Raw genomic sequence first — 26,932 nt, forward strand, 5'->3', positions numbered from 1 at the left:
GTGAAGGAGCTCCAGCAGCTTACGGTGGGAGGAGACTTGTGAGGCCCGACTGGGAGGGGTGGGATGCCCGGCTGTGTGCAGGGCCCTGCTGCAGCACAATACAGGCGGCCGAGAGGTGCTATAGAGCCCGAGTGAGTGAGCCCTGATGGTGGAGACAGTGTTATATATGTGCTGCTGTTCATTAAGTTAAAGACAGCTGGTCACTACCTGCAGAAATACAGTCTGTATGCAGTGGTAGCAGGGCCGGATTACCCTTCTGTGGGGCCCATGGGGCAAAAGTTTGTTGTTGGGCCCCCAGTACGAAATCATAGCAAGAAATCTGTCATTTAATTATTAATGCAGACTTTTCTTTGGGGGGGGGGGGGGTATTGTTACGCCTTGTCGAACCTGATAATGTTATAATTTCCCAATAATGTAATAAAAAAAAATCTCATAACTAAATGTAATAATGTTATTACAATATTGGGAATATTAGGTTCTGCAAAAATACGGTTAACCCAATAATTTATAAGCTCCTGTTAATGTAATAATTTATTACCTCATCGGTAAAGAGATTATTTACATTACTGGGAAATACACTTAATATTATTATCAGGTTTTATTACATTATCAAGTTCTATACGCCTTATCATCTTTCTTTCACATGTAACTTGTGAGCTTGTGGTGATGACACTCAAAGTGCTGTACATAATATGCTTGGCATTCAAGTGGTTAAGACACAGTGGGGGAAATAAATATTTAACACGTCAATGTTTTTTTCAGTAAATATATTTCCAATGAGGATATTCACCAGACTTTGGTATTAACTCAAGAAATCCACACATATAAAGACATCAAAACATTAAAGACCATAAATAAAGTTATGTGTAGTAAAGTGGAATGAAACAGGAAAAAAGTATTTAACACACTAAGAAAGAGGCAGTAAACCAAGGCAACGAAAAGCAAGGAACCAGCTGAAATCTGTAAGTTAGAAAGTTATTCTACCTTCTATCTATATATATATATATATATAAGTTAATATCAGCTTACCAAGGTGTCATACAAGAGACATCTCAAGCAAAGAGCTCTCCTAAGACCTTCACAACCTGATTGTTGCAAAACTTTATCAGTGCACTGGTTACAGATGTATTTCAACACTTATGAATCTTCCAGTAAGGACTCATGGGATCATTATCTGGAAGTGGAAAGATCATAACTCCTCCCTCAACCGGCCACAAAAAGGACCTCCTCACAAGACTTTTGACTAGGGAGTCAGAAGGACAATTCACTCTCACTCCGCAAGACTCAGAGGAAAAGGCATGTTGAAGCTCATTTAAAGCAATATTTGGACAGTCTATGAAATACTGGGAGAATATAATCTGGACAGACAAGACGAAAATTGAACTTTTTGGCTGTCATACTACACACCATACGAGAAATGGCACTACACATCGCATCACAGCATCTTGAAGCTGTCATTACAAACAAAGGATTCATTACAAACAAAGGATTCATTACAAACAAAGGATTCATTACAAACAAAGGATTCTCCACTAAGCATTAAATACATTTCAGTTAGCGTGTTCAGTACTTTTTAATGTTTCATTCCACTTTATTACACATAACTTTATTTATGGACTTTAATGTTTTGATGTCTTTACATGTGTGGATTTCTGGAGTTAATACCAAAGTCTTGTGAAAATTTAATGTGAATTGGAAATAGATTTACAAAAAAAAAAGTTGATCGTTCAATACTTATTTCCCCCACTGTATATACACAGTATATATATCCTCTAGCGCTGAAGTTAAGTTTGGTTTTATTGTCCAAGGTTTTGAGATAAATATGAAAAGGTTTCTGGAAAGCACAAAATAAATGACATTAATCTCCATTTTGTTGGAGTGGTGATTGTTATTTTAAAGACATATTTCAACATCTCTGCAGATAAAATCAAATCTATACTTAGTGTGAACTGAAGAAGTTACCATCGTATTTACTATGATGTCTACAGTGACCTAGGGATGGATATCTTAAAAAAAATGATGATACTAGTACCAATTCGAGTAGCCTTAAAGTGATACAGATACCAATTGAGCACTTCATTCAATACCCATCATGTAAATAGAAGCATTAAATAGCATAAAATGCCCTCACTACTCCACATCTAAATGATTAGATTTTTACACACATGCATTTTTAAAGTCTTCAAATTATTACTATTCATTAATCGAAAAAGCTTGTGTTGATTGGCTATTGTCATATTTTCTAGCTCTGGGTGCAAAAAGGATCGATTGCAGGTATCGTTTGATGAGAGACATTTCGATACTACTTTGTATGGATTTATTTCGGTTGATACCTTAAAGATATTGAGTACTGATACCCAGCTCTACTGTAACCTTTATTTCAGTTTAAATGGCTTCATCCCTCGCTACACTCCAGGCAAATGAAAATATATGCAAATAAGTAACTGTAACAGACACATGAGGTGATGTGGGTAAAACTGATGACGACACTTTCTGAATCTTTCATTATGTAGTCACTGTTAAATTTCAGTATGTTCATCATGTTTCAAGTTTCAAAACATTTTGAAATCTCCAGTAAACAGAAGAAATAGTCAATGAGTCAAATCTTAAAACACAGACACATTTTATGATTAAAAACCAGACTGGGTTTTGTTAAAATTGTTACATGTAAAGAAACGACATTGGTAGACAAAATTCAAAAAATATAAAATAAATAAAAGTGAAACAAACAAATTGGACAAAATGTTTTGTCAGCTTCCAAACATTTCTCCACAGTCTCCAATGACAATATTCACATTTGACATCAATACTGTTGATAAATGAACACAAAGTAACTGTTAATAGGTGACATTTCTCAATACATCTAAATGAGTGTACAAGTGTGCATGTCCACAAACGCATGCAGGTGTTTTACAGATTAACTGGCAAAAATGATCCATGAATAGAAAAAAATCTTTCTTTTTGCGTGTTGACCATCGGGTCCGCGTAAATGCTGTAAATATAAACCAAGATAAGAGGGGAGGGCAGGGCAGGGGGGAGGGTCTGAAATCAGATTGGTTGGTTAATTCGTGTTCAAAGCTAGCTATTCTTTATCTACGGTTAAGTCGAAATGACATGACGGAGATACAGAAACGACAAAGAAACAGAACATGTGAGTAGAGAATATGTCTAGTTGTAGACCAACTGTTCCACACAAGAAATCTACACCTACAAACCCCAGAGCCATGCCTTCCCTCTGCTCCCCCCACCATGCATCACATACACTTTGCACTAACACAGAGGTCAGACAAAATCCAGTACACGACATCATAATCTCTAGAACAATGCATGCTCTCATGTTTTCACGTGCCCGAACAACAGAGATTTTTTTTTTTTTTGCGTTTTTTTTTTTTGCAGATTTGTTAACATTGCACATTATTTGTAGACTAACTAGTGCAGGTGATAGTAAACAGTAATGGTTAAGAGTTCATTTTTGTTTTTTTAAAAAGGGGGTTGCTTGATTCAAATATTAAGATAATCACACAAGAAGGTTCTGTGAGGTCAGTGGTTTCCAACCTTTAAATGAAGCACTTGTGACTCTTTTATTTATTACTCATTCGAGTCCTGAAGATGTAAAACCATCCAGTTAGTTATCCAATTAGTTACTAAGGTATTATTATTATTAGTTATTAAGTTAATTATTAGTTACTAAGTTATTACAATTCATCCTCTGGACACCATGAATGTCAGTACAAAATTTAGTGCCAATCTCTTCAGGATATGTTGAAATATTACACTGGATGAGTGGAAATTTAGACAATAGATGACCAAAATTCATACTCTGGAGACCCCAAATGTCTGTTAAAAATTCATGGCAACCAATCCAATAGTTGTTGAGATATTTCAGTCTAGATCAAAGAGGTGGACCGACTGATCAAACAATATTGCCAATTAGAACCATGGCTACGAAAAAGCAACGATTACAGTGAAGTCTGAAAAAGTAGGCATAACTTTCTTGTAAATATGTTTTTTTTCCTCCGTCAGGTTGGGAACCACTGACCCGAGCAACCAAAGTTACGATCAAACTGGATTCACAAAGGTGACAAGTACAGTAAGTGCTTTTTAAGGTTGATTACATACATCTAAAAGTGGGACCTTTCAGAGATGGCTTCAGCATGCAACTCTAGGACGTTAAAAAGGAAAAGAAAAAAGAAGCCGCATGATGGTAGATTTATAGTCGAATCAATTTCTGATTACAAATGCACTGCTGGAGTTTTACTAAGATAAAAGGCGAGGGGGGGGGGAACCTGCTTTGACAGTCTTCCTGCAGTCGACTGAGCCCTAGCTCCCCCTTCCTCCGCTCCCCTCTGTTTAGTAGCGCTGTTAAAACATAAGTGTTTGCAGCGAAAGACAAACATTTTGAATCACCAGCAGTGTAAGGGACTGTGGGTGGATTTAGCTCAAAAGTAATGGCACGCACAGGAAGCAGCTGGTAATAAGGTTTCAGTTTGTAGGTACGTATAGAAAAACAATGCAGGGGGAGAATGGGCATGTTTGGCGTGCCTCTCATCCAAATACAAACTATAGAAACCAAGCTAAAGACCGCATTACACATTATACCTCCGGGTTGGTGCCTCCTGGCTTTTTTTTTAAAGGTATGAGAGGCACCTTATGATACGAGGGGGGAGAACAACTGTGCACAACACAGGTCAAAAAGGCACAACACTGGACACAGACAAAGGGAAACAACACCCAAGGTGCTTTGAAGAGGCCCAGAGACAACAAGGTGGGAGGAAAAAGTGCTCCTCGATGAGACGTTTTGGGCAATTTTTAGCAGCTCACAACTCCGATTAGTAGAATAAAACTGCACGACACACACTGGAGAGGAGAAATAAAACAACAAAGAGGAAGTCACATCAAAGTTTGAGCTCTGAGGCCTGACTGGACACGGTCAGGGAGCATGACAACAGCAAAAGGTACAGGTTGTTTTTTTTTTTCTTCTTCTTCGTTAAAATGCATTCTTTTTGTTCATGCTTGATATAACATAACTGCATCAAATATGTTCTTTATACAAAGGATGGTGTATCAAAGTGATCAATGCCAGTGATAGGTACGTGTCGGCGATATCGCGTAAAGATCAGACGCCCCCTGTAGGAGCAGAGTGATAAAAAGGTGAGTTCGGTCTGCACTATGGGTAACGGCAAGATGTTTCAATTCTCCATCTGATATGTGTTAATATGGCTCAAACTCTGCATTAAGTTGCTGTTATAACGAGGCTGCATTTATATACCAGTAACATTATATTCTCACGTGTCTCACAGATTTTTAGAAAGTGGGGAAACAGTCTATTTATCGGTTAGTCAATTAAGAGAAAGTTTTGTAATCAGTGAGACATTACAAGTTATTTACCAAGAAGAAATGCTTTCAGCTTCTCAAATGTTATAATTTGCTGTTTTTTTGTATTATATTATTGTAAATTTAATTATATTTGGGTGTTATACAATTGGTTGAATACAAGAAATTTAAAGACGTCACCTTCGCCTTTACTTTTGGTGTTTTTCACTATTTTCGATTGATGAATTAAATGAAAAAGAATCAACATTGATGAAAAAAACATAATTTTCTCAATTAATTGTCTTGTACACAAAATAAAATTCACAATTTTTCCAATTTTATCAACATTTTTATCTATTAAATGTCTGAAAATGTCTTTGCAGGTTTTCAATTGTCCAAAATATTAAATTTACAGTGATATATATAACACGGAAAAGAAGAAAATCCTCACGTGAGAAGCTTAAACTAAAAATGTTTGACATTTCTGCTTGTTAAAAAACTCAGAAGATAAACAATTTTTTTTTAATAGACTGAAATTTCCGCCATTAAATCAGAGACGTGAGCAGCGATTCAGAGGTGTGAAACCAGGCTGGTATATATACTGTTACAAGTCTATAAAACAGCACCATCATACAGCAACTTAATGTCAAGTATACTTCAAGAGAAATACACTTCAGCCAAGTTAATATCTCTATCTGCTGTCACAGAAAAAGAAAAAGTGTGAAATAAAAAGGCTTTCCTCTGAAGCTCAGAAAAACCGAAGACACGTCCCATCTGGTGGCTTGACTTACAGTATAATAACGTCTGTGATAATGTAGGCTCAGGTATCTCAGGGCTTTAAGCGTGAGGAGTACAATTCAGCTTGCGCCACAGTTGCTACAAGTGCTGCAGAATGAAAGACAACAACACAGTCGGGTCGGGTGTTAAGTTAAGAGAGGGGTGTCGACGGAGGCAGCTGCGAAGTGAATGAATATTGGCGTGAGAGTAGCAAGATGCCAGAGAGAGAGAGAGAGAGAGAGAGAGAGAGAGAGAGAGAGAGAGAGAGAGAGAAGAGAGAGAGAGAGAGAGAGAGAGAGAGAGAGAGAGAGAGAGAGAGAGAGAGAGAGAGAGAGAGAGAGAGAGAGAGAGAGAGAGAGAGAGAGAGAAAGAGAGAAAAAGAGAGAGAGAGAGAGAGAGAGAGAGAGAAGGGTGTTTCAGGGTTTTTGAGGCAGCATACAAACTGGCCACAGTCCATCGACTTCCCCCGCCACGCCACGCCAGTCTGGACAAATGGCGATGACAGAAGTTTTCCGTATCCCTAATTACAATTTCAAGATATGCAAGATACCAAAGTAGGATATTAAAGAGAAAACTTATTGACAGTATCTGGAGTTATTTTTGAGAAACACTACAGAAAAACATGCAGCTGAAAAGCTTGTGATATTTCAGTCATGGACAGAAAGCAGAGAGGCACTGCATACACTTACTCACACCTTTGTCACCAGGTGTTCCACCTTCAGGAAAAAACTGGTTATGAAAACTGATATTTTTCTCCACCGTTTAAATAGACTCACCCACCAGAATACGTAAATATATGACAACTATGATACAGAAATCAATAATTACACCATTTGCATTCAATTTTTCATATAATTTCATCATGTAGCCTATATAGATTTATATAGATTCCTCACATGCCTTGACAAGTTGTACACAGGTGTGGTTTAGTCTTTTTGAGTCAGTTGTTTTTCTTTTACGTGGGAATATCCCAAATCTTCTCCCTGCGAGGTCAGATCAAATCGAGCCCCCCGAAAACAGGAAACGAAGAGGAGTGAGTCGTTTGGATGTTTCCAGCAGCTCCGTTCCCTCCTGTGCCCAACCGAAGGCAAAGTCGTCTTTAAGATGAATATTTGTCACTTGTTAACGCTGTTTTAAAGACCGAAGACAGCCGAGATAATGCTCCACCAGGCCCGGCTCAAACAGAGCGATCGGACTCTGCGATCTGACATCCTGGCTCGTGGGTTGTTGTTGTTGTTGTGCCTCGGACGTCAGCTGAGGAGTCCGGGATGCCGCCGAGAGGGAGAAACGACGACGGGCGCCGACGCTCACTCCATTAACGGATTCAGGTAAAGAGAGAAGCTCAGTCTGTGGAGTTGTGTTCATTCCTTTATGTCCTTTGAGAGTCCTGAGGAGGTTTTCTGCTAAGTCGACAGAGCCAGATGTAGAAGACAGAGAGAGAGAGAGAGAGCGAGAGAGAGGAAGTATCCCGTCTGTTAATGGCGATGATGATGATGATTTATAGTAGGTCCGACCTGGGTGTCCCATCCACTGACGATAACAAGGGGCTACAATCAGCACCGTAGCCTGCACCGCTGTGACACTGACCATCAAAAAAATAAAAAAGCTGCGATGAGCAAAACCACTCACTTGTAACTCCTTTAAACTCCTCCTGAAGTGTTCGTAGCCGCTGACGGAGGAGAAGAAGAAATGAGGATACGAGTCGGGGTCTAGTTGCAGCGCTGGAGGAGAGAGAGGGACGTGGTGGAGCTCCCCGCTGTGGAAAGGCACACCGGAGGAGGGAGAGAAGGAAGGGAGGGAGGGGGAAGTCGATGATGATGATGATGATGGTGGCGATGGTAGAAATATAGAGGTGGGGGTAAACTTGTGGATCTTGATGCAAACTGGAGGGAAAAGTTCATGTGGTTGTTTTGTTTTTGTTGATAAAGTGTTATTTTAGCTCAGGATCCGAGGGTCTCTTTACATCCGCGAGCCTCGCTCTTGAAGGATCTGCGAGGGGGGGAGGAGGAAAGAGCATCAACACAAACATCGTTAACGACATCATCATCATCATCATCAATTAACATCATTTTTCCACCTTCGGCTGCATAGGTAAGTAAAGGGACTCACCTTGGCCTTCTCGGTGGGCTCTATGACGATGCCGTTGGTGGAGTTGTTGAGTTCCCGGGAAACGACACATAGAAACTCCGCCTGGTCCTCGTTGCCGTAGTTATATGAGGAGCCGATACTTATAAGCTGAGGATGTGGACAGGAAAATTATGAGGTTGACTCATTGGAGGAAAAATAAAGTAGTAAGTAATAAACTCTATGATTGGAGAAGATTATTTGAGCAATCTACATTTTGAGCTAAGCTATTCTTTTTTACATCTTAGGAAGGAATAAATAATGGTAACAACAGTGTGAAACAATAAATAATGTCTACAAAAAACAAGAAAAGGTGTTCTCAAATGATTGATTTTCATATTTCATACCTATATTAGGGCTTGGTGGTAATAAAACACCTGAGATTTGGTGCAGATACCAAATACTTTTTTTCTAACTTTAATGAACTTATTTTCATTTAACAAAAAGAAGTCAAACATTTCAAATGTTTAAAGTTTTCTGAAAAGCTGTACAAGAATTTTGCCTCAAGATAATAATCTGAAGTTGACAAAATTATTATTGAAATCTGGAACTATATGCTCAAAAAAATAAAACAGTTGATGAATCGATTTGTCAAACAACAGAAAATTATTCTGCAACTATTTTGATAAATCAGCAATCAATACAGTAACATATTTAACCAAAAATGCCCAAAAGTCTCTTCTGGTACAAAAAGTAAATATGTGTTCTTTATTTTTTATATATAATAAATTCATATCTAGGGGTTTTGGATTGTTGGTCAAACAAAAGCAGCAATCTAAAGATGAAACCTCCAGAGGCAAGGTAACATCTTGGGTAGACGTTGGATAGATAATCGGAAATATGATCAGTGAAATAATCAATAATGAAAATAATAATAATCATAAATTGCCACCTTAGGTCTGCTAATTATCAGTATTTGATGGTTGTAACTGGACTACAGACACATTTCAGTCTGTATTGATACCCACACATGCACAATTATTGAGCATTTTATTGGATTTTTTCAGTTTCCTCTTTAGTAATAAATTAAAATACAGACGTGTGCTTCAGGTGTGTCTGAAAACTGAAGCTTTGAAACAACTAAAGCATAAACTAAAACATGACAACTGAGATAAAAAAAAAAGCTGCATATTCTGCACCTGCTCAAACTTCCAGCCGTCCGACATGGTTGAGACCATCTGTGTGAGTTCCTCCTCTTGGCACTGTAGTACTCGATACACATGCTTCACAGGGCCCTGCGGGACACGACACAACACACACACACAGAGAGACACACACAGACACACACAGTTACTAAAACAGCATCAATGCTCTTCACTTAAATGTAGAACAGGAAACACTATTTTGGTTTCATTTGTAGTAGAAGAAAGTCTTGCACACAGATCCATCAGCCAGTTCTATTTTCGGTCCTCATGACCTGTTTTAATTGTTTTGAGCTGTTGTTTTATGTACCTGAGATGTTCGGTTCTCGTTGTCCCGTATCCTCTCTTTAACCAGCCTCACCAGAGATGCGATGTTGTAGAACTCGGCTTCTTCGAGAACACCTGAAACCAAATTAAAAAAGCAAAAACAGGCAATCAGACCTCGTGTTTTCAGACCACTACTGCACAATGTTCACCAAACTTATCCTGAAAATATGTTTTATAATGAATAAGGCTGGGTATCTGTACTCAATACCTTTAAAAGGATGAAGTCAGTAAAAAAGTGAGATTACCTGTATGTGTGTATAAGTCAAATCTATTCATAAAGTGCATTTAAAAACAACAGCAGATGACCAAAGTGTTGTACAATCAAAATGTCAAAACCATAAAAACAACACAGTAAAAACACAAAGATTAGCATAAGACTCTCATACCGAGTTAAAAGCCAAAGCATCGATAGAAATAAACCAGTACCAAGTAGTACTGAAACTTCTCTAGTTAAACAATAATTGCATTTGATACATTTTGTAAATTAACTATTTATATGGTTTTGTCGCAGCCAATCACTGCAAGCGTTCTTCGATTTAAAGTGACGTGATTGACCAATTAAAGCAGCAGCTACAACCTTTACAGCCTGTGCTGAAAATACTTCATTGAACAGTTTTGTAATAAATACTGACATACTTTAAACACTTTCAAAAATGTATTTGTGTAAAAATCTTGTGGATGGAGAGGAGTGGTAGCATTTTAGGCAACTGAATGCTTCTGTTGGGTATTGAATGAAGTACTCTTTTGGTATCGGTATCACTTTACAGGTACTGGTATTAGTACTGGTCTAATACTTTTACCCAGCCTTAATAATGAACCAGATCTTTCTGCAGGGGTCGAGATCTTTCTTACCTTCCTCAGCCAGATTTTTATCCATGATCAGTTTTCCGTGCCGAAGGTAATTCAGGATGGGGCCGAAGTATGTGGGGTCCCTGTCGATCAGGTACGCTCCTGTATCGTCCTGTAGGAAACATGACAACAGTTGGAGTGAATAAGGAGCGGTCTGACTTCAGTGTTGAGTCTTCTTCACCACTTCACAGAAATCAACAGTACAAACTATGAAGTGGAATAAAGTCAAAGAAAAAAACATAATGTAATGTAGAAGTGTGAATTTATTGTCAAAATCTCCAAACAGTGTTACTCACCTTTTATTATCCAAACATACATTTTGTCAGTGGTGGAAAAAGTATTCAGATATTTTATTAAGTTTATACATCTTCAGTTTTTATTGACATTGTCCAAAAGGTGATAATTCCTCTTTATGTTTACTGAGGTTGTAGTGGGTGGTGGTGGTGTAAAGGGGGGGCATTATATTGAATATTTTTCCTAATATTTTGCCATCCTCGTGCATGTTGATGGAGTTGACAAAATATTAGGAACACCATTTAATTTAATGCACCCCAATACACCAACGTCCCAATACGACCCCAGTAATAAACATAAAGCAGAATTATCACATTTCTGACAATGTCAACAGAAACTGAAAATGCATAAGCTAAGAATTTAAAGCAGAGCTGTTGAATTGCATTAAATTGCACAGGTGTTCCTAATAAAGCGGAAGGAGAGTGTATTTTAACCAAATTTAATATTTTGCTTTCATATGTGTACTTCATAATTATGTAATGTACATCTATTGCACATATCCTGCAGTAAGTGTTAAATAGATATAAATTGCTCTCATATACAGTATGCAACACATTTGAAAAGACCAAAACTTTTTGCACACAGAGTATTTTATTTTTACTTATTACATGTATACACATATATATGTTTTTATAAGTACAACTTTTGGGTAATTTTTAGTACTACATTTTTAGTTTTTTCCCCATTGGATAGTCAGAGATGTGTTTCTATGTGATGTTATGTGTGGCTGTCTTAAATGTGGATGTAGTTGCTGTAATCCATTACAGTTACTGAGAAAATAATGTGTAACTAAATTATAGTTACTGATGAAAATGTTGATGATTACAAAGGAGTTTACATCTGAAGTTAGACCTATAGACCTAGACATATATTACTGTTTTTAATTCTTTGAAATCAATTTTATTTTATATTTTGTAAATAAATCATGACGAGGGCTTAAATGGTGTCACAGTACCAATTAAACCCATGCCAGACTTTTTTACTTTTTTCATCAAATTAATTTGCTTTATAAGAAATGATCTCCCTTATAAATCATGTCAGTATCCATGAAAAACACCTGAACTTAGATTTTGGTGCTTAATGGGAACACTTACCCTAAAACAGCTGAAAACATTTGTTAGAAAATTAGAAAAGTAATCAAATGTTTAAGTTACATTACTTTGATTAAGTAATTGAAATAGTTACATTACTTATTACATTTTAAATAGAGTAACTAGTAATCTGTAACCTATTACATTTCCAAAGTAACCTTCTCAACCTTGATTTTTAATCAGTAATTCAGGTGCACAGATTTACACATGGATCATTGTTTTCTCAGCTGAACCCAGGAGGTAGAAACAGTAACTAAAGCTGTCAAATAAACGTAGAGGACTAGAAAGTAAAATATTTCCCTCTGAAATGTTGTGCAGTGGAAATATAAAGAAGTATCAAATAGAAATACTCAAGTGTAGTACAAGCAAAAATTATACCTAAACACAGCACTTAAAACATTGACTTTATTTATCTGATTGTTTTTTATTGTAAGGCTGTTATTTTTACTCATGTTTTAGTTTATTTTATTCTATGTGTTTTTTTTATATACACTTCTATGCCTCATGTGAGCTATGTCTTCTCTTCTGCACAGCACTTTGGTCCACTGTGGTTGTTTTAAAGTGCTTAACAAATACAGTTGGATTGGATTGAAGTAAATATGGGGTTGCTTTTTTTTTTAAGTCACCATAATAATTAAATTAAAGTGTGCTCACCTTGTCAGAGTCTAGGTTAAGTAACTATGGGGCTGCTTTTTTTGCATTTGGCTTTGTCTTCTTCTTTTTTTTAAAAGTCATCATAATAATCAAATTAAAGTGTGCTCACCTTGTCAGAGTCCAGGTCCGGGTCTTCTTGACACAGTCTGAACAGGAAAGATTTGGGGTCTCTGCACAGGGTCTGCTTGGTCGTGATGAAGTAGGTCCCTCCGACGTTCAGACGCACCCAGCGGGAGCCCGGTTTCTCCACCGGGGAGCTCGGGTTGCTCTTGGCCGGGAAACCGAACACCGAGCGGCCGCCGGCGCTGCTCGACACGCCGCCACCGGGACTGAGCACCATGAGAGTAGGGGACGACAGGCGCACGGAGCCGCCACGGACATCACGGTGCTCCGTCTGCTCGATGGTGCCAGCGCCGCTCGACTCCACGACATGCAACTCAGCCATGTTTTTGCTATCTTCTATCCGTGTGTGTGTGTGTGTGTGTGAAAAAAACCCAGATTAGCTACCGACACACTGCAGGGGGAAACGATTCCTCTCAGATTTGTAAACACAGCGAGGCGGACATCAGGGCGTTGCTGCTCGCACTCGACCTCCTCTGTACCCCCCTTCGCCCCCCTCCTGCAGCTGAGAGTTAATAACACACAAACACGACTACAGGCGGCTGTTTGGTGTCTGCAGCATCGTGTTTAACAGTCCCTTCACAAGATAAATTGCTCATTCTTGTCTATTCAAACGCTAATCAGAGAAAAAAGGCAATTCTTCCGGGTTGTAACGTGATTACTGTTTACTTCCGCCGTGTCATCGGTTTTCAAAATAAGAGTAAATATAGTAATGTTTTCCATCTCCCTACAGCAGAGTTGGGAAGCAGGGGCGATTTTAGACCCTTTTTATGGGTGCTCAAGCCCCCCTAAATTTGATCTCAGCACCCCTAAAAATAAATACATTATTATTGTATCCCCCCCTAAAAAATTATAGGTTTATGTAACTAGAAAACCTCTTATTTTAGGGAACAGACTGAATTGAGGTGTAAAATATTAGTCAATATTATTATTATTATTGTTATTATTATTATTATTATTATTATTATTAGTAGTAGTAGTAGTATTAGTAGTAGTAGTAGTATTAGTACTAGTAGTAGTAGTAGTAGTAGTAGTAGTATTATTATGTAATGCCTGCCTGGATTTGGATTTTCAGCTCAGATCTTTATTATTTTGGCAGCATAAAAACACTAAATGTGAACAAAACCTGCAACATAAGCATGATAAACACACTGCAAGTGTTGGTACTATGCACACGATTCAGCACAAAGTACAGGATGCATGTTTTATCTCATTAATAATATTAATAGTCTGCCTGCATTTGGCTGATTTATGCAAATGACTCTCATATCTGTTGTTATATGAGTGAATTACTGAATTAAATCAATTTATGAATGTATTTTATGCTGTATGTAGACTCTGATTTTGATTCATCTTACAGTTCAGTTGCATTTCCTGTCTGTCAGAGCTTCAAGCTATCAAGAATAAAGGAATTCAAGCGGAAAGCCACAGGAACCACACAGGATTTGTAATGACCTTTAAGCAATGGGTTGACTGCTTTTACTGTAATACAAAGACCTGACTTGTTTTCAGATGGGAGCGTGCATAGTGCTCACTCAGCAAACCTGCAATAGTTACGACATATTGGTGGAAAAGAGAAGTGAATAGAGATATGGATTTAGTCAGAGAGGCAGTGGTTCTGATAATGTTGGCAAAAGGCTTTTTCAGAAGATACATTTCTTGTCAAAAACACTTTACTTTTTCATTCAGTGTGCTTTTTAATCAGTGAAACTGGAGGTTTTGTTGATGCAACGTTGGGAAACATCTGGAAAGAAAGGAGCAGGGGAAGGATTCAATTTGAAATCATGAGAAAAACAAATAGAAATAGAGGGTACATTTTAATCTTAAATAAATCCATTTGAAAAAGAAAACACAAGAAGAGTAGGCAAGAAATGTATAGAAAAGACAATTGCAGGATTACATTTGAAATGTTTTCTAAAAAACAGCAGATAAACTTTTAAACACAATTTAGCACAGAAGGAGGACTGTGGATTTTGGCCCCCATCACTTACATATATGTATATTTGTTTTTCCATTTTAAAACCTGTGCAATAACAATATCAAACTCAGGTATCTTGCCATTCCCCACAATATTGCTCTTGTACATAATGTTACTACTTATTTACTATATAGAAGTCATTATTTTGAGATACTAAGTCATTATTTTGAGATACTAAGTCAATATTTTGAGATACTAAGTCATTATTTTGAGATACTAAATCAATATTTTGAGATACTAAGTCATTATTTTGAGTACGTTTCTCATTAAGTTGACTTACAGGATTTTTTTTCATCACATCGGCTGAAATGGGCTTAGATACTGTACATTGATACCCATTTTTTTCCATTTGCAAAGTTTTCCATTATCTTTCGAAAACAGTGAAGCTGTAGTGTCACATCCCAACCTATGGTGGCAGTATTGAGTCATCACCACCTTAAACTAAACCATAGAAGAAGAAGTAGTGTTTGAGTCGCTGTGGGCGCGTTGATGCTTTTATACAGGACTGACAGGTACAGTACTGACACTTTACACCTGTTTTACACCTGAAATACAGCTCAAAACCACCGAATAACGATATTAAAAGCTGTTTATGAGCCGATACGTTTCATTTGGGGTCAGCTAGCTACAAGTTTGCATCCTCAGTTAGCTGTATTTAGTCAGCTAGTCAACAAGCTAGCGTCTAATAATGTTGACTGTGAACCTGCCTGAGAGAATATCAGGTTATATATCTATTAAATATATGTGTATATATGTATATATGTGCAGCCTTTAATGTCGCTGATAGAGATAGTTATTGCCGCTGCACTTTTAAACTACGTCTGTTATCTGTGTGTTTGAGCCAGCAGCAGTGATGTTGGTGGGGTGTCAAACATGAGGCCCGCGGGCCAGAACCGGCCCGCCCAGGGGCCCAATCCGGCCCACTTTCCTTCCTGTCTTCTTTCCCTCTTTCCTTCCTTTCCCCCTCTTACTTCTTTCCATCTTTCTTTCCCTCCATCTTTCCTCCTTTATTCTTTCCTTCCCTTCCTCTTCCTTCCTCCCTTTATTCCATCTCTCCCTCTTTCCTTCCTTCCTCCCTTTCTTCCTTCTTTCCCTCTTTCCTTCCCTCCATCTTTCCTTCTTATCTTCTTTCCTGTCTTCTTTTCCTTCCTTCCTTCTTTCCTTCCTTCCCTCTTTTTAATGATCCAGCCCACCTGAGGTCAAATTGGACTGTATGTGGCCCTTGAATGAAAATGAATTTGACCCCTCTGATGTAAACTGTGATGCTCTCCTCTCCTCTCTCCTCTCTTCCTCTCTCCTCTCTCCCATCAGCTGTCTCTGAGCCATGAGTGAGTTCAGGATCCACCACGACGTGAACGAGCTGCTCAGCTTGCTTCATGTCCGAGGAGGTGATGGAGCAGAGGGATACATAGACTTACTGCAGAAAAACAGGACGCCCTATGTCACCACCACAGTGTCTGCTCACAGTGCCAAGGTGGGGAAATACAGATTTAGATAGAGTCTAATTAAACTTCCCACACACAAACTAATGGATAAATGGACAGAAACAGCATGCATGTTACTGTTGTAGCTGCTTGAGGTGGAGCTAGTTTACACTACTTTATATACAGTTGGCTAGTTTAGTCCAGTGGTTCCCAGCCTAGGGGTGGGACCCCTCCAGTTTAAATCAGATCTGAAATGAATGTGTTGTTGACTCTCCTGTTATTGACTGTTATTTCATTTCCAGGTCAAATTAGCAGAGTTTTCTAAAACTCCCGAGGATTTCTTGAGAAAGTATGAGGAGCTCAAGTCCAAAAATGTTCGCAACCTTGACCCGCTGGTCTACCTGCTCTCCAAACTCTGTGAGGACAAAGAGGTATGATAACTGATTTATAAGCTGACAATTATGTGGTTTTGTTTTAAAACTTTGCAGTCAGATGAATTAATGTCATCCATTGGTTTTATGGATATGAAATAATTAAGATAAGTAATAAAGAATAATTCCTGACCTCTTACCAATAGCAGTAGTGTTAAGAGATTAGTTAAAGTGAAATATTAAGTTTAGGCAATGCAATTTCCCAAATATTAGAAAAAACAACTAATAATATGTAAATAGAAGCTTGAAAACTATTCATCGGCATTGAAAGGAGCTTAATTTGTTATGTATTCACCAGATTTCTCCCATGTGTAAGAAAGTTTTGTATTTAAAAGTCATAACCATCTCAAGTCTCTTTAATTTTTTTGTCCTGATGTATTTGTAGACGCTCCAGTTCCTGCAGCAGAATGCCAAAGAGAGGTCAGAGTCGTCAGCGAACACAACTTCAACCACATCTACCAGTTACACGCTGCCTCAGACCAGCACTAAGATGTCCATGCAGGAACTGGACGAGCTGAGAAAGAAGCTCGGCAACGTGACGGCCAGTTCCAACGCTCCGCTGGTGAGCACTTTTCTAACTTGGGTGCAGTAGATGGAGAAGTTAATGTTTGGTGAAATTGTAGGTGGGGGATAATTTCACAAGATTTGAAAGGAAGATGGAAGATAAAAGACCCATTTTAACAGGATTTATGTCTGTGGAGGAGGTGCATTGATTTAGATTTCACCTACACTTTTTAATGCTTCAATCTTGCTAAAGGACAGTTTCATGCATTTTCAAATCTTCAAATCTTAAAACAACAGTCAGGTACCCAAATCAATGTTGAAGCTTGTTTTTCTTGCTGTAATCATTCCTCTTGTTCATACTGACTGTTGGATGATCCCTTCATGATGCTCTTAAATTGTAAATGATGGGAAACAGAATCCAAATCCCTCTTTGGGAATCTCTCCCCCCCCAATCTGTTCAGATATTATCAATAGAGTAGTGATCACGTTATATAACCATTTACTATGGGAATGCATTAGGAGTCTGCATAATCATTTTTTCACTATTATACTAAAAATACCCAATAATATAACATTATGGAGTCACAGAGTGTTATTACTGTTAGGCCAGCATGTCAGGTAACAGTTAACTTTTTGCAGAGTACTCCAGGTCATCATGGCAAATAACGCTTAATTTTTTTGGCAGCACACTCAAGCCATGGATGTATTAGAGCTCTAGTAAAACTTCCCATGCCATCATTGACGTCATGTGTGAGAGAACGGTCAGAGTCAGCAGGCAAATAAGCTCCACCTCAGATGAAACTCGGATGGGTATAAAAGAATGGAAGTCACAGATTGTCATTCGGTGCCTGGTCAGCGGACCAGAACCCTGTTTACTTGTGTTATGCACAGTGAATCTAATATTGCATTGAAGGTTTTTGCTGCAACGTTAGTGGGAATTCAGGATGAGCTGTTAAAGATGTCTGTGAACTGTCTGGAAATACCGAAATTACAAGTTAAAGGACGGATTCACGCATTTTCAAATCTGTCTTAAATCAACATCGAAACTTGCTTTTTCTTGGTGTAAGACACCAAGAAAAACATTTAGTCACTATTGTTTTAAGACTGACTTGAAAAATTGTTAACCTAAAGGTCTTTTTTTATTCGTCCACAGCCCGCTGAAGTCACACGGAAGATGCTGAGAGACAAACACAACAAGAAGAATCCCACTCAGCCCAACCCCGTGTTTCCTAATTGGGTGTACGACCGTCCCGCTCTTCTCGGAGACTTCATCACCAGCCCCAACCCTCCAGGAGATCCAGCTGTGCCTGTTGGTAAGTTATAATGTTTCATCTTTGTTTATGTTTTCTGCTACTGGACTCCAGATTTAGGTTGTTGTTGTTGGTAGTGTTTATAAAGATGTGTCTGCGGTCAGGTACGATGCCGCTGGCCGCTCAGGAACAAGCTCTGGTGGAGGATCTGCTGTTTGTCCTGATTGGAGTCGATGGGAGAGACATCACAGCTCAGCCTGTACTGGGGAGACAGAACCGCTCCTTCATTGTCGATACAACACTGGACATGTCTGTCAAGGAGCTGGTGAACAGAATATTACCTGTTGCATCGTATTACTCCACTATAACACGGTGAGTACACAAAAACACTGGGCTAAATATTAAAGATGAGTTCTTCTACATGTTTAACTACCACAGAAGTAGAATTATTAGATGGTGTTGTTTTTGTCGCTCAGTTTCATTGAGGAGAAATCGTCCTTCGAGTACGGCCAGGTGAACCACGCTCTGACGGCGGCGATGAGGACTCTGATGAAGGAGTACCTGATCCTGGTGACTCAGCTGGAGCACCTCCAGCGGCAGGGCCTGCTGTCCCTGCAGAAGCTCTGGTTCTACATCCAGCCCACCATGAGGACCATGGAGATTCTGGCCTCTATTGGTAAGACTTTAACACAATGCATCTATGGTGTTTCTGATTGACTCAGTGTAACTTTGATTGTGTTGGATCTGTATGAACGTTTTTAACCTGAACTACTACTTTGATGGGTAATGTTGCAACTAGTTGGAGCATCTACCTCTGCCTGTGTCATTGTAATAAATACAAGATTGTGGATATTAGAGACAAAAGAAAGGAGCTGGGTTGAGGGAATGAGTGGGACAGATTTACTTTGTTCTAACTAAATTCTTAGTTTCTTTTCATCTGGTGTTATAGGAGACACATGTTAACTTTATGTGTGTTATTAGATGGACTGCACACTGTTTGTCTTTGAAAACCACTTAACTACTTCAATATGTCTGAAAAGCTCAACCCTTTTTTTAAACCTGCACTAAGACTAATACAAAAATCTGTGACAACATCAGCTGATATAGGTTGGAAAAAGTAAATATACAGGCTGCTGTGTTGGTGCATTAATTTGTTATGACAGTCCTTAAAAATATCTGCTTCTCTGAATGAAAACCAGTCGCTCCTTTTAACCACTGAGGGGCGATCTACACCAGGTTTTGAGATTTCAGAAAAATTGGGACAAATGTTGATCATTATTGCAGCTTTTGTATACTACCAGTACTTCTTTATAACAGATGTTAGAAGTATGGCATTTATTAATTCAAAGATAACAGAATTAAATAAACTATTACTTTTTATAAAGAAAAGTGTGTAAATGGGCTTTCATAACTGTTTCCACTGTCTTCACAGCGTCCTCAGTGGACAAAGGAGAGTGTATGGGCGGCTCGACGCTGAGCCTTCTCCATGACAGAACCTTCAACTTCACGGGTGACAGCCAGGCTCAGGAGCTGTGCCTCTACCTCACCAAAGCAGCCAGCGTCCCTTACTTTGAGATACTGGAGAAGTGGATCTATAGGGGTATCATCAAGGACCCGTACAGGTACAGCTGCTCTCAGATAAATAGGCCGATGATCGGAATAACCGTCAAATAAGAAAATATTTACAATATTGTCAAATGGCTTTTATTAACTGTCTTGTGTCTACTTTGTGTTTATTTCTGCTGAAGTATTTATTGTGTCCTCACAGTGAGTTCATGGTGGAAGAGCACGAGCTGCAGAAAGAGAAGATTCAAGAAGATTATAACGACAAGTACTGGGATCAGAGATACACCATCGTACAGCATCGGATTCCCTCATTTCTACAGAAAATGGCTGACAAAATATTAAGCACAGGTACAAACAAAATAGACATTTTAGGGCTTTTCATCTCTTTTCTTAGAAAGAAGCTTTTATGACAGTTTTTTTTGTTGCTTAGGGAAATACCTGAATGTGGTGCGGGAGTGTGGCCGTGATGTGACGTGTCCCGATGCGAAGGAGGTCCTGTACACACTGAAGGAGAGGGCGTATGTGGAGCAGATAGAGAAAGCCTACTACTACGCCAGCAAGGTGCTGCTGGACTTCCTCCTGGAGGAAAAGGAGCTGGTTTCACGTTTGAGGTGAAGTCAAAATATTGAAGTTTATAGTATGTGCTTAATTTTATTTCTAACCATTAACATTATAAACAGTTATCAGACCTGCATGGTTTAGTTTTGGTTATTTAGACCTCTTTGCTACTAGAAACTGGACATTTAGTTAAATAATGACTATTAAAAGGCTAAAACCTCCATATAATTGATCTCAGTATATAATCGTTACAGTTGGATGTTAAATTTATCACTACTACGACAGACTTACTATAAAAATGTTTGTGCATGTGTTGTTTTTTCTTAGATCCATCAAGCACTACTTTTTGATGGACAAAGGTGATTTCTTCGTGCACTTCATGGACCTGACGGAGGAGGAGCTGAAGAAGCCGGTGGATGACATTGTTCCTCCTAGACTAGAAGCCCTGCTGGAGCTCGCTCTGAGGATGAGCACGGCCAATACGGATCCGTTTAAAGACGACCTCAAGGTGAAAAGAACATTTTTGCCCAAATATGTGCATCTCAAAGCACTAAAATAATCTACAACAGATGTATTAAAGACATCTGAATAGAAAACATGTAAGATTGACCTGCTTGGGAGAGAAGATTATATTATAAATTTCTGTAAAAGTGTACATCCTGTCTTGCTGTCACACTGCGTTAATCCGTGTAATGACAGTTTTTAAAAAACAGGCAGTGATTGGACAAACATTTTGTCAGCTTCCTGACTGATGCATCATATATCAGCTTTTAGGAGGAAGCCATACTCAAAATGAAAGTCTACTTGTTTATTTATAAGGACCACTAATACATACAGCGTCTTAATGGGTGATACATCACACAGGTTCCTCATGCAACCTAAGCTCTCAAAGAAAGAAACTCCCATCAAAACTGGAATTTTTGGAGGAAAAAAAAAACTCAAGGAAGAAATGGAAGAAATCTTAGGACAGGTCATTCAAATATCCCTCCTCTTCCTCAGGTGGCTCAGGGGGTTAATAGGAGCTGCAGATGGGACTATGGAAATTATAGTCCATCCATTACTCATATATTAATGCAGTTAAACCTGTTTTGTGAAGCCCAGTAGTCTGCCTTAACTGTCAAACTGATCTCATGATTTGTGAGTCATGCTGCGTCACACTTTATAATGTTTTAACCTCATCTCCTCTTTCCACAGATCGACTTAATGCCTCATGATGTAATCACCCAGCTGCTGCGGGTGCTGGCCATCGAGACTAAGCAGGAGAAGTCCATCATCAACGCAGACCCTACAGACGTGGCTCTCAGCGGCCTGGAAGCCTTCTCCTTCGACTATATTGTCAAGTGGCCGCTCTCACTCATCATCAACAGGTTCCAAATGTTTTATACTGTTTGTTTTTTATAACTTGAGATATTTCAACAGGCATCTTGTGCTGCTTCATAAAACATCAATATAATTAAATGTGTGTGGTAGTTTGAGAATGTAGAAGACACATTTCTTTATTTTAAGGGAGACAAAAATACAAATTAAACCACTCAAAAAAAAAAGTAAAATTTGAATTACTTTAATAGTACTTCTTTAAAGGTACAACCAGACACATTTTAAGAAATCTGCTTTAAATAATAATGTGTGTCTCATATGGTTTTTCCATCAAAAGTTCAAGCTCATGTTCATGCTCGCGGGAAAACGCCCTAAACTGAGATTTAATTCAAACTGTCCACCTTCAGCGGATGAATGTAATAAACAAACATACATCATTCTACACAATATCCAACTGGAAAGCAAAATACATCTTTGGGTGGAGGAAGGATTTAAATCAACCTGACACACCAGATGGTTTTTTACACACAGAACGACCTGAGAAGTCGTCCATATAAACTGTTTGGAAAAGGGCAGGCGCCTTCAAAAAATACTTGGCAGTTGATTGGATGAACCATCTGTCTATCACATTGCGAGTCAGTTGGACTCACAAGATCACACGAGAATCCTCAGAAGATGCTGATTTGTCAGAACCGCCGGTGGTTCGCACACAAGTGCATAACTTGAAGCCTTATGGGATGGATCCTCCTGTGATCTTGTGATCTTGTGATCTCACAAATCCAGCTATCTCATAAGATACACTTTAAATATGCGTTGAGAAAGCATTCATTTTCCAGGCAATAATAACATTAGTGAAGCTTTGCTATTGAGCAATACGACTGAAAACATGCGTCTTAGTCTTGCGTAAGTATAGTATAAATGCTGTCATATCATATTTATTTATTGTTAGATTTATTACAAAGTTATTCAAACAGGTGAAAATAGTTTATTTATTTGGGACTATTTTCAGCAGCAGATTAACACACATTTGATGCTATTTCTGGTATCAAGACTGTTCATGAGAGTGAGTCAAAATATGTAACTACATGCTGATTCTATACCCTTTATACTACATGCTACTGATCACATTATACTGCTTTTACATTTAGTATATGACAAATTAAGCTTCATACTAAAAAATGCCAAACCTTTCACAACAGCGAACAACTGGCAGCTGTTGTGAAAGGTCCGTTTGTGTTTTTTTTTCTTCTTTTTTGGGATTTCAGCAGGTTACAAGACATGTAATACTGTCCTCCACATGTGCAGGTTTTTCCTAATCAATTTCCGTTGTGTGTTGCACTGTTTGACAGTAATGTCCACACCCAGCTTTCTGGAAATGTTATTGTATTGATTTGTATTTTTGCTTTTACTGTCCGGTTTGAGTATACTGATTTTTTTTCACCTTTCCAGTGAAACACACTCTCTATAGTACTCAAGATCTGCTTAGAAGTGTTGTGTTGTATGGAAGGAATGTAAGGAACATGTCACCCAATGCAGCAGTGTGGCTCTTTGATTGTTTTTAATAGTTTTTAGACCACATTGGAACTCTGTGGCACAGAGAAATAAGATATATCAGGCTTTGGATACACAAACAATGTTGGTTGTGGTGTTTTCATGGGATTTGTTGACAATAAGCAAATTATGGAAAATCATCAATTTTAATACGTTTAGTAAAAAGCTGTAATGTGTCTAATCGTTGCATTTGCATTAATTTCCCAGGAAAGCACTGACGAGGTACCAGATGCTGTTCAGACACATGTTTTACTGCAAACACGTTGAGAGGCTGCTGTGCAACGTGTGGATCAGCAACAAAGACTTCAAGGAGTACTCTTTACATTCTGCCAAATGGTGAGCTGCCTTTTAAGCGGATATAGAGCTTGAGGTGAATTTTTCAACCAGCAAAATATCCTCATACTCTTTTCAAACTTGCACTGCTCGTAGGTTTTCTGCCGCGTTCGCCCTCCGTCAGCGCATGCTCAACTTTGTGCAGAACATCCAGTACTACATGATGTTTGAGGTGATGGAGCCCACCTGGCACATCATGGAGAACAACCTGAAGACAGTGAGTGAAAGAGAGATTACCCACTTTCATCATACCCAGTGGCCTTTTTTCAAATGAGAGCAAAGCTAGCTAAAAGCCACTAGTTTTACTCGTGTTGCACTGTCCTTTTGGCCTGTGATGATTTATTGTTCACTTATATGAGTTTGTTTTTCTGGTTTGAGGAGAGTAGATAAAAGAGTCACAGGGTTCAGACAAGAATGTGATCTTGTATTTGTTATCTTTAAGCTGACCCTGTGTGTCTTCTCCTCCTACAGGCGTCAAACATAGATGACGTACTTTGTCATCACACTAGCTTCCTGGACAACTGTCTGAAGGACTGCATGCTGACCAACCCCGAGCTCCTCAGGATCTTCTCCAAACTCATGTCTGTCTGTGTCATGTTCACCAACTGCATGCAGGTGTGTTGGCATGATAATGAAGAAGAACAGTCATTTCTGCTCCTTGACTTGCAATGTCTTCGTCCTTTTTTTAAAGTATTCATATTGCATTTGAGTTTCTGCTTCAGTTACTGGAATCTGACAAAATGAAACCAGCAGATTACAAATAATTGCTCTAACATGTTTTTTTTTTTTTACTGTTGTAGCGGTTCACTCAGAGCATGAGATTAGAGCGTCTGTCTCTGGAGCAAGGGACGATGGACGGGCCTCCCACTCAGAGTGAACATGCAGAGGAGGCAGAGAAGAAGAGGCTCACGACAAAGGTATTCCCACACTCGCCAAGTCCTGCCTAAGTAGACTGTGTACTGTAGGAAATGTTCAGATTCCTCCTTCAGGTTTCAGAAAAATGTGAACATGAACACTACACTAAAAACAAAAAGTACTTCAACCCTAACCCTTTAACAAGGTTTTGAACTTATTTTGTCTGTTCAGGGTTTCTGGTTTAACACGTGTCTTTGGACAGTAAGTTTATCTTCCTTCTTTTCTCCAGTTTTTAGCTGAGCACGCCGACACCCTTCAGTCAGACGTAGGCTTTGAAGCCACCATCAGCAAGTTTGACAGTAACTTCAGCATGTTGCTGCTGGACCTGCTGGACAAGCTCAGCATCTACAGCACCAACGACTGCGAGCACAGCATGATCAGCATCATCTACAGGTAAACCTATTAGCACTCAGAGTACCAGACACAGAGTTATCACATTTCCTTTCTTCCAGGCAGCCATTAGTGTCTGTATGTACATCATACAGACTAGATTTAGATTTAGATTTAATTTGATCATGAGTGGGCCAGGCCAGTAAAACCATTGCATAATAGATATACATACATATATATAACTTTGTCCTTCTAATCTACATTGCATCGCAAGTCAACCATCAGATTGGATGTGCACGGGATAATCTGAAGCCTTGACTGAATGGCGAATATTGGTGTTTTATTAAAAAACTAGACTTAATTTTCTCACGCTTTTCACACCCATTGGATTCGGCCGAATTGGACTCCTTGATGGGCTGGTTCCAGCCCACTCGCTGTATGTTTGACACCCCTGGTCTAGAGTATCTTACTGTGTTGTTTTCACATTGTACTGAAATAAAAACAACTAATGGCTACTTGAAAGATAGGAAAAATATGCATTAAAAGGTGTAAACAAAATGTATGAAATGGTTTGACCAGTAATGTAAAATATACATGATAATATTATATGTATATTAACTATGGAACAGATGACTTTGTGCAGTGGAAAGAGAATTATCACCTGACTGCAGTCCCCTTAAACTCTGTGGTCCTTTTTGGGTAATTTTTGGGGTTTCTGGCGTTTAAACTCCACTCTCATGAGCCTTGTTTAAGCAGCTAAAGAAGCAGGAGTTGTTTGAAATCAAAACAGAACTAAAAGGTGGACACAAACACGACTTAAACTTACTGCTATTGTTGCTCTATTTCAGCTGGATGTGAAAAAAGGGAACTGATTACTGGCACATTGACCATAATAGGTTAATACAGTGATAATGTGTGAGGTTATGTTTTCAGCTTGTTATGCTGCCCCCAAGTGGCCAATAAAATATATTGATGCAACCGGCAAAGGTGGTAGAAATGTAAAAGTAAAGGGCTAAATAATTTTTTATCTAACTCGTGGCAAAGTACTCACAGTGACCCTTTTTATTGTGCAGATTAGGGCTACAATTAATGATGATCTTTTGATTACTTAATGTCAGTAAATGGTGAAACATGTCAATGGACAGTTTCTCAAAGCCTAAGACGCGTCTTCAAATTTCTGTTTTGTACCGACCATCAGTCCATAACCTTAATATAGTAAGTTTATTAGTATATAAGACTAAATAAATAAGAAAATATTCACATTTTAAAAAGCCGGAACAGGAGAATTTGAGCATTTTTTTCTGTACTGTGCTTTGTAGCTCAGTCAAGCCAAAATGAAATCGGCCTTGTTTTACCAGAACACTGTATTTACTTCAATTTGGACTAAAATAATCTCAATATCAATGTAAAATGTGTTAATTCAGCTGTTATAATTTTACAGGTTGGACTTCAATGGATTCTACACAGAGCGCCTGGAACGGATGGCCATAGAGCGAAGTCAGAAAGCAGCAGCGTAGCATGTTTTACTTTTGTGTATGCAAGAAGTCACCCAGCAATAAAAGAAAAAGTGCTTTTCTCCCCTGATATCTGTCCATCTGTCCAACGCTAACCGTCCAGATAATCACCTTACGGACGTCAGCCACTGGTTCAAAGAGCTGATATTTCAGTATGTATATAATATGTATTGTATCAAATGTAGAGTTAATCTGATGTTAGTCTGATGTTTGCAGCATCATGTCAATGCTTCAAATGTACATTTTAAGAAGTGGAACTATTGTTTATTCAGCTTTGACAATGTAAGTCATAACACTCCTTATGGGGAACTTATTGTACCTGTACAGTGACAGTTTATGGTTTTTTTGCGCCTAATTAAAACAAGACATAAAACAAGCTTTTCTTTGGCCGCTCCTTATTTTCTTTGTATCATTTGACTTAAATTATGCCTTTTCAATGTTTAAAAGTGAAAATAATTGGAATTTTGTGCAAATTTGTTGTTAAAAGTTGCAAGTTAATTGAGACTATATTGTTGCTTTGTGTCTTGAGAAGTATCATGTAAAGACTACTGACAGAACACTTCCTACTTT

The 26,932-nt window shown here is 38.5% G+C and overlaps 2 protein-coding genes across 2 annotated transcripts; one reads left to right on the forward strand and one right to left on the reverse strand.

The window, feature by feature from the left end:
• Positions 1-6,397: 6,397 nt before the first annotated feature.
• Positions 6,398-13,228, reverse strand: kctd2 (potassium channel tetramerization domain containing 2). Its single transcript, XM_062442488.1, has 6 exons — positions 12,681-13,228; positions 10,536-10,644; positions 9,667-9,758; positions 9,354-9,449; positions 8,200-8,325; positions 6,398-8,079 (listed from the first exon to the last, which is right to left on the reverse strand). The coding sequence occupies exons 1-6, from the start codon at positions 13,014-13,016 to the stop codon at positions 8,050-8,052; spliced, it is 789 nt and encodes a 262-aa protein (XP_062298472.1). The 5' UTR covers positions 13,017-13,228; the 3' UTR covers positions 6,398-8,049.
• A 1,908-nt stretch (positions 13,229-15,136) lies between these two features.
• On the forward strand, positions 15,137-26,716 carry tubgcp2 (tubulin gamma complex component 2). Its single transcript, XM_062442440.1, has 18 exons — positions 15,137-15,181; positions 15,981-16,143; positions 16,396-16,524; positions 16,910-17,086; positions 18,182-18,341; positions 18,443-18,650; positions 18,755-18,954; positions 19,711-19,900; positions 20,047-20,192; positions 20,275-20,455; positions 20,730-20,910; positions 21,597-21,769; positions 23,478-23,606; positions 23,700-23,820; positions 24,075-24,218; positions 24,404-24,520; positions 24,748-24,911; positions 26,290-26,716. The coding sequence occupies exons 2-18, from the start codon at positions 15,994-15,996 to the stop codon at positions 26,363-26,365; spliced, it is 2,646 nt and encodes an 881-aa protein (XP_062298424.1). The 5' UTR covers positions 15,137-15,181; positions 15,981-15,993; the 3' UTR covers positions 26,366-26,716.
• Positions 26,717-26,932: the final 216 nt, after the last annotated feature.

This window comes from Scomber scombrus, chromosome 21, assembly GCF_963691925.1.
Source record: "Scomber scombrus chromosome 21, fScoSco1.1, whole genome shotgun sequence".
Lineage (NCBI taxonomy): Eukaryota > Metazoa > Chordata > Actinopteri > Scombriformes > Scombridae > Scomber > Scomber scombrus.

Coding starts and splice junctions, on each gene's coding strand:
- tubgcp2 (XM_062442440.1), top strand. CDS start 15,994: ATGAGTGAGTTCAGGATCCACCACGACGTGAACGAGCTGCTCAGCTTG. Junction 16,525..16,909: donor AACTCTGTGAGGACAAAGAG/GTATGATAACTG, acceptor ATGTATTTGTAG/ACGCTCCAGTTCCTGCAGCA. Junction 20,456..20,729: donor GAGCTGGTTTCACGTTTGAG/GTGAAGTCAAAA, acceptor GTTTTTTCTTAG/ATCCATCAAGCACTACTTTT.
- kctd2 (XM_062442488.1), bottom strand. CDS start 13,016: ATGGCTGAGTTGCATGTCGTGGAGTCGAGCGGCGCTGGCACCATCGAG. Junction 9,759..10,535: donor TAAAAATCTGGCTGAGGAAG/GTAAGAAAGATC, acceptor ATTTGGTTTCAG/GTGTTCTCGAAGAAGCCGAG. Junction 9,450..9,666: donor ACGAGAACCGAACATCTCAG/GTACATAAAACA, acceptor CGTGTCCCGCAG/GGCCCTGTGAAGCATGTGTA.